Source organism: Tasmannia lanceolata, unplaced genomic scaffold, assembly GCF_043159265.1.
Source record: "Tasmannia lanceolata isolate RefF3 unplaced genomic scaffold, GAP_Taslan_0.1 ptg000007l, whole genome shotgun sequence".
Taxonomy (NCBI): Eukaryota; Viridiplantae; Streptophyta; class Magnoliopsida; order Canellales; family Winteraceae; genus Tasmannia; species Tasmannia lanceolata.
The window spans coordinates 15,675,582-15,691,017 of record NW_027518684.1 but is presented as its reverse complement, the minus strand read 5'-3'; the positions used below and the strand labels follow the sequence as shown (position 1 = coordinate 15,691,017).

The 15,436-nt window shown below is 37.9% G+C and overlaps 1 protein-coding gene across 1 annotated transcript; it reads left to right on the top strand.

Annotated features, from left to right (window-relative positions):
- The first annotated feature begins 438 nt into the window (after positions 1–438).
- Positions 439–8,145, top strand: LOC143882087 (uncharacterized). Its single transcript, XM_077385489.1, has 4 exons — positions 439–672; positions 6,521–7,100; positions 7,507–7,783; positions 7,863–8,145. Exons 1-4 carry the CDS (start codon positions 534–536, stop codon positions 7,911–7,913), a joined length of 1,047 nt encoding a protein of 348 aa, XP_077241604.1. The 5' UTR covers positions 439–533; the 3' UTR covers positions 7,914–8,145.
- The last annotated feature ends 7,291 nt before the right edge of the window (positions 8,146–15,436 follow it).

Sequence of the window (15,436 nt, the reverse complement as noted above, 5' to 3'; positions counted from 1 at the left end):
CTACCAAACACCAGCTTACATACCAACAAAAAGCTACCCAAACCATTAGAGGGATTTCCTCTTCTTATTTAGACCAAAATATGAGATTCTTCAGGGCAACTCGTGGTCTCAGTATGGAACCGAAAAATTGATCGTTAGCATTGATCATGCCCATGACTATTCAAGGCAGTCTTTAAATTATGGATGATCAGGATCATTTCAACAACCTGTTTCTTGTACCCTGATCAATCTAGAGTGGGGCCATGAGGCACAATGAGCATATAGGTCCTCTTTGGAATATAAGAAAATGTCCAAGTGACGTCGAGAATATAAGAAAATGTCCGATTGACTGGTCTCCGAATGGATATGTGCAAATTCGGTGACTTCAATTGGACATTTCCCTATTTTTCCGACGTCGTTTGGAAAAGTTTCCTTTATTATACGGAGCGATAGACAGAGAGACTTCCCTCTTTAGGCCTTCCGACATAGAAAGAAAGAAAGAAAGAGGTGTGGTTGTTAGGGGGGTGTGCTTAGCAGAAAGGGAAGAGAAATCGATGGATTCTCAGCCCAACTGCTTAGCTTACGCACCACCGGCGGACGATAGCGCTACCCAGAAGGAAAATGAAGGCTCCCATGCTCTCGTAGATCCGTTCCTGAAGGAGGCACTTCAGAACCCTCGCCATCGCGTCACGGGTAAACCCTTTTATGTTTTCTAGGGTTTTTTTTTTTTTTTTTGATGTTATGATGGATTCTTTAGATGGGTATTGATGTATTGGATCGAATTTATTGATTAGGGCTTTTTTTTAAAAATTTATTGATGGGTTTTCATTATTTAGAATTGTGTTAGATGGGTATTGATGTGTTTGATTTGGTGTTTTTTTATTGATTGGAAATGGGTTTTTATTTTTATCTGGATTTAGTTTAATGGGTGGGAGATTTGTTTCTTGTGCTCGCTCTTTGGATTTGTTTGTTGGTTTGGAGATTTGTCTCGTTTCAGGATTCTTTTTAGTTTTTCCTTGATCTGGTGGATGGATTCAGATCTTATTGTTGGTTTTTTTTTATAATAATTTAGGCTGCTATTAGATCTGTTTTGCTGTTTTAATGAAGGGCTTTTTTTGGCTGTTGACTTTTATTTTAAAAAAAGTTCTTTATTATTCAAAATTTACAAGAGGGGATTCTATTTTGTCTTTTTGTGGTTTGTCCTCTAGGACTTACTTTATGCTTTTGGAAAGTCTCTCCCAAAATTTGAACTTCCCTCCAAAGGGATCATTTTCTTCCATTCTCTCTTATCCATGGTCATGTTCCTAGCCATCAAGTCTTTCCTCACTGTTTCCACCCAAGTTGTTTTCGGTCTGCCCCGACCTCTTTTTACTCCATCAACTTGGCACGATTCACTTCTTCTCACTGGAGCATCCAAAGGCCTATGTTTGATATGTCCAAACAATCTTTAGCGGTGCTCTCTCATCTTCTTCTCAATCGGTGCCACCCCCACCTTTTTACGGATATCTTCGTTTTTAATTTTATTTAACCTTGTGTGGCCGCACGTCTATCTAAGCATTCGCATCTCCGCTACACTCATCTTATGCACATGCTGCTTCTTTCTAGCCCAACATTCTGAGCCGTATAGCATGGATGGCCTCATAGCTGTCTTATAAAACTTTCCCTTCAACTTGGTAGGTATTTTACGGTCGCACAGAACTCCTGAAGCATGCTTCCACTTCAACCAACCTGCTCTTATTCTGTTGTTAACATCCTCTTCAATCTTTTCTTCCTTATGCAGGATTGAATCAAGATAGCAAAAGATATCCCTCTTAGGTACTTCATGTCCAATCATATTTACTACATCATCGCACCGCCTTCTTACATTACTAAAGTTGCACTCCATATACTCTATTTTAGTCTTACTCAGTCTAAAACCTTTTGATTCCATAGTAGTTCTCCATAACTCTAACTTAGCATTAACTCGTGCTTTTGTTTCGTCAATTAATGCTATGTCATCTGCAAATAACATACACCATGGCACCTCATTATGGATACCCTCCGTAAGTTCATCCATAACCAGCGTAAATAGAAAAGGGCTTAAAGCAGATCCTTGGTGCAACTCTATTGTAATTGGAAACTCACTAGACGTGCAATCTGTAGTTCTGACACTAGTTACTTCTCCATCGTGTACATATCTTTAATCACATCAACATATTTAGTAGGCACTTTTTCATGTCAAGGACCCACCAAATAACACTCCCGGGAACCCTATCATACGCTTTCTCTAAATCAATGAAAATTATATGAAGGTCCTTTTTATTTTCTCTACATCTCTCCATTAACCTCCTAATAAAAAAGATAGCTTCCATAGTCGATCGTCCGGGCATGAAGTCAAACTGATTCTTTGACACCTTAGTCTCTTTTCTTAGTCTATGCTCAATTACCCTCTCCCAAAGCTTCATGGTGTGCCAATTCCTCGGTAATTGGTGCAACTTTAGATATCCCCTTTATTCTTATAAATAGGTATTAATGTATTCTTCCTCCACTCATCAGGCATCTTCTTAGCCTTCAAAATATTGTTAGATAATCTAGTTAACCAACCCAAGCATCTCAAAGTCTCAAAAGGAATATCGTCAGGACCCAATGAAATTTTTTTCGGTTTCTCGTTATGTTCTGAATTTTTTTATTCTTTTATTTTGTAAAATTTGTTTTGTTTTAGAGAGTGGTTTGTGAAATTTTCAATGTTTATTTATGGACCCGTTCCCTTCTTTTAAGTGTCAGTGATTTCGTTTGATTATTTTCTTTCTTAAGGAAAATTTTATTGTTTGATGTGATGCCCACCCCAATGAATATTATTTATTTCTTGTAAACAATTTTTTTATGAATTATTGTTCTTTCATGCTATCTATTTTCAAAGTCGAGCCATATTTCTTAGGCCAACATTATTGTCACCAATGGTTTAATTTACTGTACTGCATCACCTATTATCTTCCCATTTTTTACCAACACCTTAAAAACTGGACCGGTAATTGAACCAGAAAATATCCAGGTTTTTTATTCCGTCCAAATTGGTCCAACAAGGTTTGAAACATGGTTGAACGGTGATTCCATTAATAAATTATTTTTTAAATTTAAAAAGGAAAATTAAAATAAAAGGAAGGGAAAATTACATTTACACCCCCTCTAGTTTCATTGGGTTTTTTAAACTGGAAGGTGCAAACTGCTCGGGGAAATGACCAATTTGCCCTCGTCTTCCCCAACTGAAAATTAGGGTTTTCAGACTTGAAAACAAAAAATTAGGGTTTGATTCAAACCCTTGTTTATTTATTCAAACCCATTTTAGTCATCTTCTCCGGCCGTCCTAGCCGGAATCCGGCAAGAGACCACCAATCTCCATCGTCTTCATCATCAATTTCATCTCCACCCCTCCCATTTTCATCACCATCAAACCCACTTCTTGTAAATCAATACTCAATCTCTAAAACCCTAGAAAGCTCAAACTCCACTCTGTCAAATACACACCTTGCCTAACAGAATTAAAATGTATGAAATCAAAGGAAGTTCAACCAATACTCCTAAAAATTCAAAAAATCTCCCGCATCAAACCCACCTAAAAATAAAAAATGAAGAAAAAAAATCCCTCACCAAACCCAAATGTAACCCTGGAATAGCTCAGAAAACGAGTAAATAAAAGTTCCTTTAGAACCACTGTTTCTTGAATAGAAATCCACAGGTTCTAAAACCCCAAAAAAGGGAGAACCAATTAGGGGTGAAGGAGGGTTTTTCTCTCCTCATTTTCTCATCCTCGCCGGAATCCGGCAAACCCGAGGCCATCACCACCACCACCATCAACCTCCACTAAGTCTCTCTTCCTTCTTCTTCCCCGCCATTTAAACCAGCCACAACTACCTCTTGAATCCACCACCATCAAACCCCTTTTACCAACAGCCACCTCCATTGCCATACTCATTTCATCACCCCTACCTTCTAACCCCATCATCTCTCGGCCATTTTTCAGAGGTCTTCTCAAAAAATCAGAGAGAGAGAGAGAGAGAGAGAGAGTAGATGGAGAGACAGAGAGAGAAAGGGGGTTTTGGAGAGTCATCTTCTTCGGCCATTCGCTATCATTGTCTGTGGTGGAGGTGACGGCGGTGGCCGGAGATGGCAACGGCAGTGGTGGCGACCGAAGGTGGCGGCGGGAAATGGCGTAAACCTAATCCCTCTGTAAATGAGGGTATTTCTGTCCTCAAAATATTGACCATGGTTAGTTTCAGTCTTTCCGTCAGGTTAAATTGACGGACCGTTGACGGAGGGGGTGTACTTGTCACGTTTGGAAACCTCAGGGGTGTAGTTGTCACGTTTTAAACTATAGGGGTTGAAGTGTATATGTCAGAAACTAGAGGGGGTGTAAATGTAATTTTCCCTAAAAAGAAATACGTAGAAAATATAAAATGAGAAAAACAAAGAAATAAAAAGGAAAATAAAGCAGTCTAGTAAGGATGAGCCGGAAAATATCCAAACCCCCACGATCACCCACCCACACACACGCACACAAATAAGTGACCTAAAGAAGAATCACCAATTTAACATCTTTCTAGAGCAACAAAACTGCAGCAAACCTTCGCCATTTCACACCAAATGTGAATCGTGAGTAATTGACTTGATGATGATGCTCCATGCCGAGTTCGAACTCATATGCTCAACTTGGGGTCCACAATAGCAATATGATGTTAGGCCAGGTTTTGAGACACTGCACATCACTTCCTTTTTTTTCTTTGAATGATTTAGAATTTACTACTCCAAATCACTTCCTTTCTTCTTCATGCCTTCATCTTTTTGTTTTTCTTCTTTGTGCGGTAGCATTTGGATGCACATTAAAAGTATTTTCAGTGACATAGAAATTCGAAAAATTAAACTTATGTTTTGTTTTTGCCGATTTACATGGAAATATATTTATGGGTGTAAGAAATTTCAGTAGTTTTTGTGGTGGTGAGAGTATTCTGACAGTGGCATTCTGAATTTACTTTCAAAATCTAATTCTAATGTTATCGGGTCCTCTCTCTCAAAAACCTAATACCCACTCCTTTTCTAAACTATGTAATATTGGAAGTCTCTGAAAACATGATTCAATTTTCAGAACACATGAAAAATGCCAAAAATATCCCTGTCTCATGGAAAATGACAAAAGTACCCCTATAATAGATTAATTTTCAAAACATTATTTCCATATCCGTAGCCTTCTCTAGCATCCGGACAATGCAAATGACTCTTGGAGTGTTGCTCATAGTTACCGGATTCACCATCCGCCCTCCGATCCGCAATCCGGGATCGCATGATCCGAAACGTGGTTCACTAACAACCCGGATTGCCAAAAATGACGAACCGCGGCGACCCGCGGAAGAGAAAGAGAGAGATGCATATAGATTAGAAGAGAGATGAAGAGAGCTACAAATTTTATATATTTTGGGTTGAATTGGAACTAGAGCTTTATTTTGAAAAAAAATATGTAGGGCATACATGAGGTTTTTTTATTTTTTTATTAAATGGATGTAGTATGGACTATGGAAGGATATTCATATATTCCAACGAGAACTTTCTTTTTGAAAAAATATGTATGACATACACGAGGTTTTTATATTTTGTGTATTAAATGTGTGTAGTGTGTACTATGGAATGACATTCTTGTAAAAATATATGAAATTATATATATATATATATATATATATATATAATTTGTATGACATACCTTGTACCGGACTACATCGTATGAATATGTATGACATACCTTGTACCGGACTACCATCGTATCCTGTACCTGTTCCCGTACCGCGTACCGGAATGAACCGCGTTCCAGGTAACCTTGGTCTTGCTGGTCAGCTAATACGACGCCAAAGAAGAGTCTAACCCTCAAGGGATTGTCATTGGCCCATATAAAATCTCAATTTGAAGTAGCGTAGGTTTTAGATGATTTTCCGACGGCGTGTGGTGATCCCGTCACTGCGGATTTTCCTCTGAAGGTATATGACTTAGAACGGTGTTGTCATTGTGCAGCTGTTGGAGATGACTTTTCCACTGTTGGAAATTAACTTGAAGAACATTTTCGTCATGTCATTAAAATATTTTTTTCCTCGCGATTTGATCACCTTTCCCTCTCTTGTCCTAGTAAATTTCTATGGACTGTCTGGTAATGAAAACATGATTGCATTTTTCTAAGAGCCCTCTATAATATTTTAAAGTTTGGATCCATTAGATTGTACATAATTTTTAAAAAGTTAAAATTTAATCTAATAATTTCCATTGGATTAGCCAAACAATACTATCAATTTTCATGGAAACTAAAAGGATGCCATCCAAACTATGTAATTAGATTTTGTGGAAATGAAGGATCCTAGCCAAACAATCTAAAACTATTTAACTGTAAATATATTTCAGCTAAAATTGATTTATGCCGGCAATTAAATTACACCCATGCTTATGATACTGATTAGTGCATTGATCAATTTCATGTTTCTTTTGTTGTTTTGCTTTCATTTTTACATGATTTTTATTTATATTTTAGTTCTGCGGATGGAGTTAGATATTCAGAGGTTCATGCAGAACCCTGATCAGCATCAATTTGAGTTCCCTCATTTTCCAACATCATACCTGCGGCTTGCTGCTCATCGGGTTGCTCAACACTGTGGTCTTCAATCTATGGTGTTGGACAACACTATAGATGGTTCCGGAAGCAAAATCATAGTGAGGAAGACCACTGAAACCAGATATCCAGCTGTTTGTTTGTCTGATATTCCTGCGAAACAGCCTGAAAATGACAAGCCTGAGAAAGTTAAGATCGCGATTAGACCAAGGCAGCACAAAACTTCCCCGGGCGATGGAACCGAACATAGTACTAGGCGGAGTCTTGTGAGAACTGTAGAAGAGAGGGAGGAGGAGTATGACAGAGCACGGGCCCGCATCTTTAGTGGTTCTAACAGTCCTGACTTAGAATCCATATCTTCTCAGGATCCAGTGGATGGCGGAAGCCCAGGTTCGAGCAGAGACGAAATTGAAGTTTATAAAGATGGTTCCTCCAGAGTCGCCATTTTCAGGGATAGGGAAAAGGACCGTACTGACCCAGACTACGATCGGAGTTATGATAGGTAATGACCCAACCGCAAGGTTTTAAATTTCGGTTTCAGTGTCAGTTTTGGCCACCACCAAAATTAAAATATTTTGGTTTCAGTGGAAATTTTGTTGGAAATCTTTAAATTTTGGTAGAAATTTTTAAAATTTTGGTGGATATCTTTAAAATTTCGATGAAAATTTTGTATGTGTAAAAACGAAATTTCAGTTGAAATTCTGGCCAAAACTGTAAAATACCGGTTCACAGTGTATTTTGTTTTGGCCCTGGTCGAAACTGTAATACTTCGGCCAAAATGGCATGTTTCGACCGAAATTTTAAACTATGCTTAACCTCAATAATATTTGTCGAGTCAGGTCTGTTGTCCCAATCACATTTTGTTGACTGATTACAGAAACTACCACTGAGCTTCTAAATCATTGCAGGTACGTTAGGAGCCTTACTCCTACTCAGAATATCAGCCTGGGGCCATTTTCCATGCTCCAGCCTCCATTTGTTCAGTATGAAACCAGTTTTCCCCAGTTGGGTCAGTTGCCAAGGACCCAAAATCCCATGAACTACGGGGCTTCGAATGGGCTATTGTGCCCTATTGCTGTTGGATCAAATCAGAATTATAGGGATGCTGTCTATCATCTGCATTGGCCCAGCCCTGCTATTATGTATGCAAACTCATATCAGCATTTTAGACACGCCATTTTCCAGGTGAGAGGCTCTCTTCTGTTTCATGAGAATGGGGAACTTCGTATTATTCCATCATCTGATTCTGATTCTGTTTTTGCAGGCTCCATTTAATCAGCAACCCTTGAGCTTTGATTATTCACAGAACTACTAGGAAAGCAGGGAAATAGTCATGTAACAATTATGTTCTTTTAGATTTCCTGGAGGCGGTAATTACTTGACATTGCTGAATATTTTGTTGCAGTTCTAGGTTCTGTTTTTTTTTTTTTTTTGGGTAGGGAGATAGCGAAAGGACCAGGTTTCCAATCTTTAGATGTACGTGCAGACTGTTTTATTATTTTTTGTGCTTGGATTTTGCTGGTAGAGTTCTAATTCTTTTGACCTAATTTTTGTCTGTTAAATCTATATATTCTTCTACTTAGTTTTTCTAGTGTAAAGCATGCCAGTGCTTTTGGTAATGAAAGACAAGGCTACTATGCTCTGGTTGATGCATGGTAGAAGTGGGGCCCAAAAAGTATTTGACAGGGAGATCCCTGACTACCAGTTTCTTTTAGGCCTCTCAACTGTTTTATAATTTGGGGGTGCGCCCCTCTACTCTACAGCAGGTACAACACTACCCAAACCGGTCTCTCTTTCTCTACGAAACTGTAGGCGGGTCTTTTTTGTTCTCTCTCTCAATCATAAACATGGTGCTACTCTCTCTCTCTCTCTCTCTCTCTCTCTCTCTCGGCTAGAAGCAATCCCTCTCACTTCAAATTGAGAGCCCCACATTCATCTCCCTTACCCTATTCTTAGCTACTAGTAAAAAACCCTGTACGGACCATGTCATAGGTTGATCCAAACCGTCCATAAAGGAGGGGGGTAAGATTGAAATTAAACACCTTTAATGGGTGCCTTTGTTAAAAGCATAAAGGAGGGGGTAGGATTGAAATTATATGATTTAATGGGTGCCTTGGAGGGGGCAATCTGTCCATGATTGATCCAAACTGTCCATTAAGCAGGGGGGTAAGATCGCAATTATACGGCTTTAATGGGTGCCTTTGTTAAAAGCATAAAGGAGGGGGTAGGATTGAAATTATATGATTTAATGGGTTCCTTTGTTAAAAGCATAAAGGAGGGGGCAAACCGTCCATGGTCGATCCAAACCGTCCATAAAGGAGGGGGTAAGATCGCAATTATACGGCTTTAATGGGTGTCTTTGTTAAAAGCATAAAGGAGGGGGTAGGATTGAAATTATATGATTTAATGGGTGCCTTTGTTAAAAGCATAAAGGGGGGTAGGATTGAAATTATATAAGTTGAATGGGTGCATTTGTTCAAAAAAGTCAAAAAATGTGACATGTAATTCTCATGTAATTTTCAAAAAAATGGAAAAAACTCTCTTCTTTTCATCCCAGCTTATTGTAGTAGATGTAGTAGATTTCTTGGCAGTCGAATATGTCATTGGCAATTTGCCCTGACTCCTCAAATCCTCAAATAGCAACGGATCATTTTTCTATACTTTATTACTAGGTATTTATTGGCAGCCAAAGCCTCTATGAATGAGATTTTTTTCTTTAGAGATGGTTTAAGATGAGTGAGAGAGTTTACTTACATTCCAAATATAGGCTCACCTACAAATAGGGGTGTAAACGAGCCGAGCCGAGCTCGGCTTGGGCTCGCCTTAGCTCGGCTCGGTCAGGCTCGCGAGCCTTATCGAGCTCGAATTATATTAATTTCATACCCCTCATCTTCCCTGGACAGCCCTATCTAGAGGAAAATGATTGTGAGCTTGAAGCTCATATAGCTTATATGAGCTTGAGGGCCCAAACACATGGGGCCCACATTTTTTGTGGTGATCCAAACCATTCATTTACAAGGCCCCATCATAGATAGAGTGTGTACCAAAAATCAGCTCCATTGGATCATCCTAACCCCTCCAAAAGCGGAGGGCAAAAATGGGTAGATTTGTGGCAAACGGTATCTATCCATTTTGCCCTCAACTTTTTGATGGGTTAGGATGATCCTATGAAGCTGATTTTTTGTACACACCCTATCTATGTAAGGGCCTTTCAAATGAATGCTTTAGATCATCCTAACAATGTGGGCCCACATGTGTTTGGGCCCTCAAGCTCATAGAAGCTATATAAGCTTCAAGCTCACAATCATTTTCCTCGTATGTATATATATATATATAGAGGAAACTTTAAGCTCACCAAACTTATGGTGAGCTAGCTTGCCCAATCACATGGGTCCCACATTTTGGGGAGTGATCCAAACCATTCATTTGCAATGCCTTATCATAGATAGGGGGTGTACCAAAAATCAGCTCCATAGGATCATCCTAACCCCTTCATTTGTGGAGGACAAAAATGGGGCAGATCTATGTAAGGAACTTTCAAATGAATGGTTTGGATCATCCTAACAAAGTGGGCCCCCATGTGATTGGGCAAACTAGCTCACCATAAGTTTGGTGAGCTTAAGCTCACCAACAGTTTCCTCATATATATATATATATATATACACACTACTAAAAATCCCCGTGCGATGCACAGGCCGACAAAGAACTGTACAGACCACATCATAGGTTGATCCAAACCGTCAATGTGATGGAACACAACATCAATAGGTTGTGCCCGTAAAATCATTTCTATAGGCTGATCCTAGCCCTCTAATCTATAGAGGTTTTCATAATCTGTTGTTCGTCTGAAGGTGCCTGGAATTTGTAAATATTTTTACTGGAGTGCGGAATTCGTAATATCCTCAAAAAAATAATAAAGAAAAGTAGTTTTTTCGTAATTGTCATATTTTGATACCTCTTCTTTGCAGTTTTTTCCGTAATTGTCATATCTAGGTACCCGCTGTCCATAATTTCCCTTTCAAACTTTAATACGTAATGATTATTATTATTATTATTGCTAGCTTCTTTCTTTATATATATTGCTAGCAACCTTTCAAGAAATAGTATTTATGTGCAGTTTTCCATCACATCTAATAAGACAAATCTCTGAATACATACAATTGCAAAGGATGGGCGTGACATAGCTTTTGGAGAAGGTGGCTAGCAAATCAAGATTCGAAATTATGAGGTGTTAATGCCGCATATTTTGCAAATAATTTCGAACATTCATACCTTTTTTACCCTCACATAGATATAGCATGTAAAGATATGTGGGGAGGGCAAAAAACAATAAAAATCATCACATTGAGAGAGAGAGAGAGGTTAACCTCATATAAGCTTATATGAGGTGGCGTTCATAAAACATAAGGCGCACACTTTGTTTGGATGATCCAAATCATTCATTTGCAAGGTCCCATCATAGATAGGGTGTGTACCAAAAATCAGCTCCATTGGATCATCCTAACCCCTCCAAAAGTAGAGGCAAAAATGGGCAGATTTGTGGGCAAAAAGTGTCTATCTATTTTGCCCTCCACTTTTGGATGGGTTAGGATGATCCAATGGAGCTGATTTTTTGTACACACCCTATCTATGATGGGGCCTTTCAAATGAATGTTTTGGATCATCCTAACAATGTGGGCCCCTTATGTTTTGTGAGTGCCACCTCATATAAGCTATATGAGGTTAACCTCATGAACCCTTTTCTATATATATATATATGAGAAAAGGTTTCTACACATATATGTAGATAAGTTATCTACACACTAGCTTAAAATGCAGTGGGGGCCACATTATTTGGGTGATCTAAACCATTCATTTTTAAGGCCCTCACATAAATAAGGTGTCCACAAAAAATCAGATCCATAAGATCATCCTAACCATTCGAACTGTGGAGGCAAAAAATAGACTAATTTGTGAAGGTTTAAAGACATCCATTTTACCTCCACAAATCGTAGGGTTGGGATGATCCTATGGATCTGATTTTTTGTAGACACCCTATCTATGTGAGGGCCTTTAAAATGGATGGCTTGGATCACCCAAACATTGTGGGACCCATGTGTTTGGGCCCTCAAGCTCATATAAGCTATATGAGCTTCAAGCTCACAATCATTTTGCAAGGCCCCATCATAGATAGGGTGTGTACAAAAAATCAGCTCCATTGGATCATCCTAACCCCTCCAAAAGCGAAGGGCAAAATGGGCAGATTTGTGGCAAACAGTGTCTGTCCATTTTGCCCTCCACTTTTGGATGAGTTAGGATGATCCTATGGAGCTGATTTTTTGTACACATCCTATCGATGTAAGGGCCTTTCAAATGAATGCTTTGGATCATCCTAACAATGTGGGCCCACATGTGTTTGGGCCCTCAAGCTCATATAAGCTATATGAGCTTCAAGCTCACAATCATTTTCCTCATATATATATATATATATATATATATATATATATATATATATATATATATATATATACACGTCAGTGTGGATGATTTTTACCCTTTTTTGCCCTCCCCACATATCTGTACATACTATCTATGAGGGTAAAATAGACATTTTATATTTCACCCGAAATATAGCACGTAAGCATTACTCTTTTACCATTAACCCCTTTGCTGATATCTAACATCTAACTCTATGAGAAATTATTTGAGGGTAAAATCGTAATCTACATACGAAAAGTACCGACACAGGGTAGGTGTCTATGACAATTACCGGGAAAAACTACCAAGAGGAGGTAAAGACATGACAATGATGGAAGAATTACTTCCCATTACTCATGCAGGACACTTGCAAAATATTGACGGATTCCGGGCACTTGAAGAGGAACAACAATTATGGAAACCTCTATTGATTGGAGGGCTAGGATCAGCCTATATCGATTGGAAGGCTACGATCAACCTATGGAAATGATTTTACAGGCACAACCGATTGATGTTGTGTTCCATCACATGGACGGTTTGGATCAACCTATATTTTTTTGACTTTTTTAACAAAGGCACCCATTCAACCCACATATTTTCAATCCTACCTCTTCTTTTATGCTTTTTAACAAAGGCACCCTTTAAAGCCACATAATTTCAATCCTAACCCCTCCTTTATGCTTTTTTAATTATGGAAACCTCTATAGATTGAAGGGCTAGGATCAGCCTATGGAAATGATTTTACTGGCACAACCTATTGATGTTGTATTCCATCACATGGACGGTTTGGATCGACCTATGATGTGGTCCGTACAATTCTTTGTCAGCCCTTGCATCACACGGTTTTTTTACTAGTCTCTCTCTCTCTCTCTCTCTCTCTATATATATATATATATATATATATATATATATATATATATATAGAGAGAGAGAGAGAGAGAGAGAGAGAGAGAGAGAGAGCCCTTGCATAAAGAGCCGCAAAAGGGCTCTTCATTGGATCCACATCATTTTCAGTTACATTTTTAAATTGGTTGAAGAAGTAAAATCATTTACATTTGATGGCGTGGATCCAATCAAGAGCCCTTTTTTGGCTCTTTATACAAGGGCTCCCTTGTATCTATCATTCCTCATAAATATATATATTTAAAAAAAAACTTGAGCCCACATTGTTTGAAGATCCAAATTGTTCATTTGTTGCGATCCAATGTATATAGGACTTTCCCTAAAATTCAACTCCGTAAGATGATCATAACACTTCAAACGGTAGAGATTTTATATGATGTGTCGTTGTATTAGATTGAAGGATTAGAATCATCTGATGGAGATGATTTTGGGGCACAACCTATTTACGCCAAGGCTCAACGAATGAATGATTTGGATCTTCAAACCAAGTGGCACCAGTGAATTTTCTAATGAACATGCATTATATGATGTATGTAGTGCGATAAAATAGGTGGGCCCCAGTGTGTATTATGTCTGTTTGTAGGTGAGCCTATATTTTTACAAAATACAATGAAGCCCCCTTTGTTCTAACATCCAAGTCATTCAGTTGTTTGGCCCTAATGTTTTTAGACTGTTCCCAAAAAATCATCTCCGTTGGATGATCCTGACCCTTCAATTTGTAGATAAACTGTAACATATAGAAATATCTCTATAGATCGAAGAGTTAGGATCGTTCAATGCAGATGATTACATATTTCTGACGGAAAATTCAGTGCCCTTTTTTTTTTATTAAGAAAAGGGTTTTTAACTTTTTATTAGAGGATGAGAGATCTCACCACCAGATCATCTTGGTGATTAGGAAAGTAGGTTAGATGAGGAAAACTAAATTAATTAGGATACTTGATTTAATTTGGTAGTAAATTGGGGTAGGAAGGCTTGATTAGGTAACTAGATTAAATTGATATTATCTCTTTCATTTCTTTTCATTTTTTTTGAAATGATTCTTTCATTTGATATTATCTCTTTCATTTCTTTTCATTTTTTTTGAAATGATTCTTTCATTTCTTATCTTAAATAATTTCCATATTTATCTTTTGAGTGTTTTATTTAAACATTCATTGGGTTCAATGTAAATTATCCAGACTTAATAGAGGATTTCCATTTTATCATGGAATCAGAGCGGGTCGCTGAGCACGACGCTTAGGCACACCGTTCTCCAGCGGACAACTAATCTAGCCGTCCGCCTAGCTCTCGACCCATGTTGTTTTGTTCATCGATGCCCGTTCTTGCTCATTGTGGTATTAGTCCATAATGACCCATTTTCAAAAGGAGTGTTCTCCAAAATGTGTCTATAAAATCTCCCCCATCGAGGCTTTAGTATCGTCTGATTCTGTTAGGATCAATTGGCTTTTATAAGCCCTTTTTGCTGCACATCAACAAGAACGTCTTCTTCGGCAATCAATATCAACCACCGTCACCTGACATTCGGCAACAACATTAGAGGATATTCATCAGCAAACTTTGGCATACTTCAAATTAAAAGATTCTATTTTCTTACGGGGAAATCAAGTGAAAAATTCTGTTATCAAATTGGAGAATTTTAATTGGAGATTTTCTATTGTAATCAAAAGCATGTGGATTTTCAATTCACATACATAATGGAAACACGTTGGAGGATGAGTTCAGGGTCATCTTGGTTGTAATTAGGAAGGTAGGTTAGATAAGGCAACCTAAATAAATTAGGATACTTGATTTGATTTTGTGGTAACTTGAGGTTGGTGGGCTTGATTTGGTACTAGATTAAATTGAGATTATCGACTTCCTTTCTTATCTTAAATCATTTCCATATTTATCTTTTGAGTGTTCTATCTAAACACTAGGTTCATAGTAAATTATTTAGAATTAACATTAGATTTCTATTTCATCAATTGTAGATGAGGTACAGAGAGGGGCGTCTCCATCATGGTTTAAAATTTCGGTTTCGGTACTGGTTTCGGACCCCTGAAATTTCGACCGAAATGAATTTCTGTCGAAATTTGGTAATAATTAAAAAGCCTATTTAATTCATTCCGAAATTTCAAACCGAAATTCCGTAACATTTCTTCTTTTTAAAAAAATAAAAATAAAATTACATTTTCTCGAAATTTCGGCCGAAATTTGGTAAAGGCCGAAATTTAAAACCATGGTCTCCATTGACAACATTTTCAATAATAAAGCTAGACAGTTATGATGATAGATAGATCAAAATTTACGCCCGAATTTTATTTATTTATGATGCCCTATTTGGATTGCAAGAATTTTGTGGAAAATTTTAGAAAGGAAAAACATTTCTAAAATGTCCTACTCTTTTACACACTGAAGAAGATAATTGGAACCACCCTGTTCAATTTTTATATCACTATAGATTAATCCCAATGACATCTTTTCTCTCTAAATCAT

Excerpts from the sequence above, each read along its gene's own strand:
- LOC143882087 (XM_077385489.1), top strand. The coding sequence starts at position 534 with ATGGATTCTCAGCCCAACTGCTTAGCTTACGCACCACCGGCGGACGAT. Across the intron at positions 7,101-7,506 it reads TACGATCGGAGTTATGATAG|GTACGTTAGGAGCCTTACTC; the intron begins GTAATGACCCAA and ends AAATCATTGCAG. Across the intron at positions 7,784-7,862 it reads TTAGACACGCCATTTTCCAG|GCTCCATTTAATCAGCAACC; the intron begins GTGAGAGGCTCT and ends CTGTTTTTGCAG.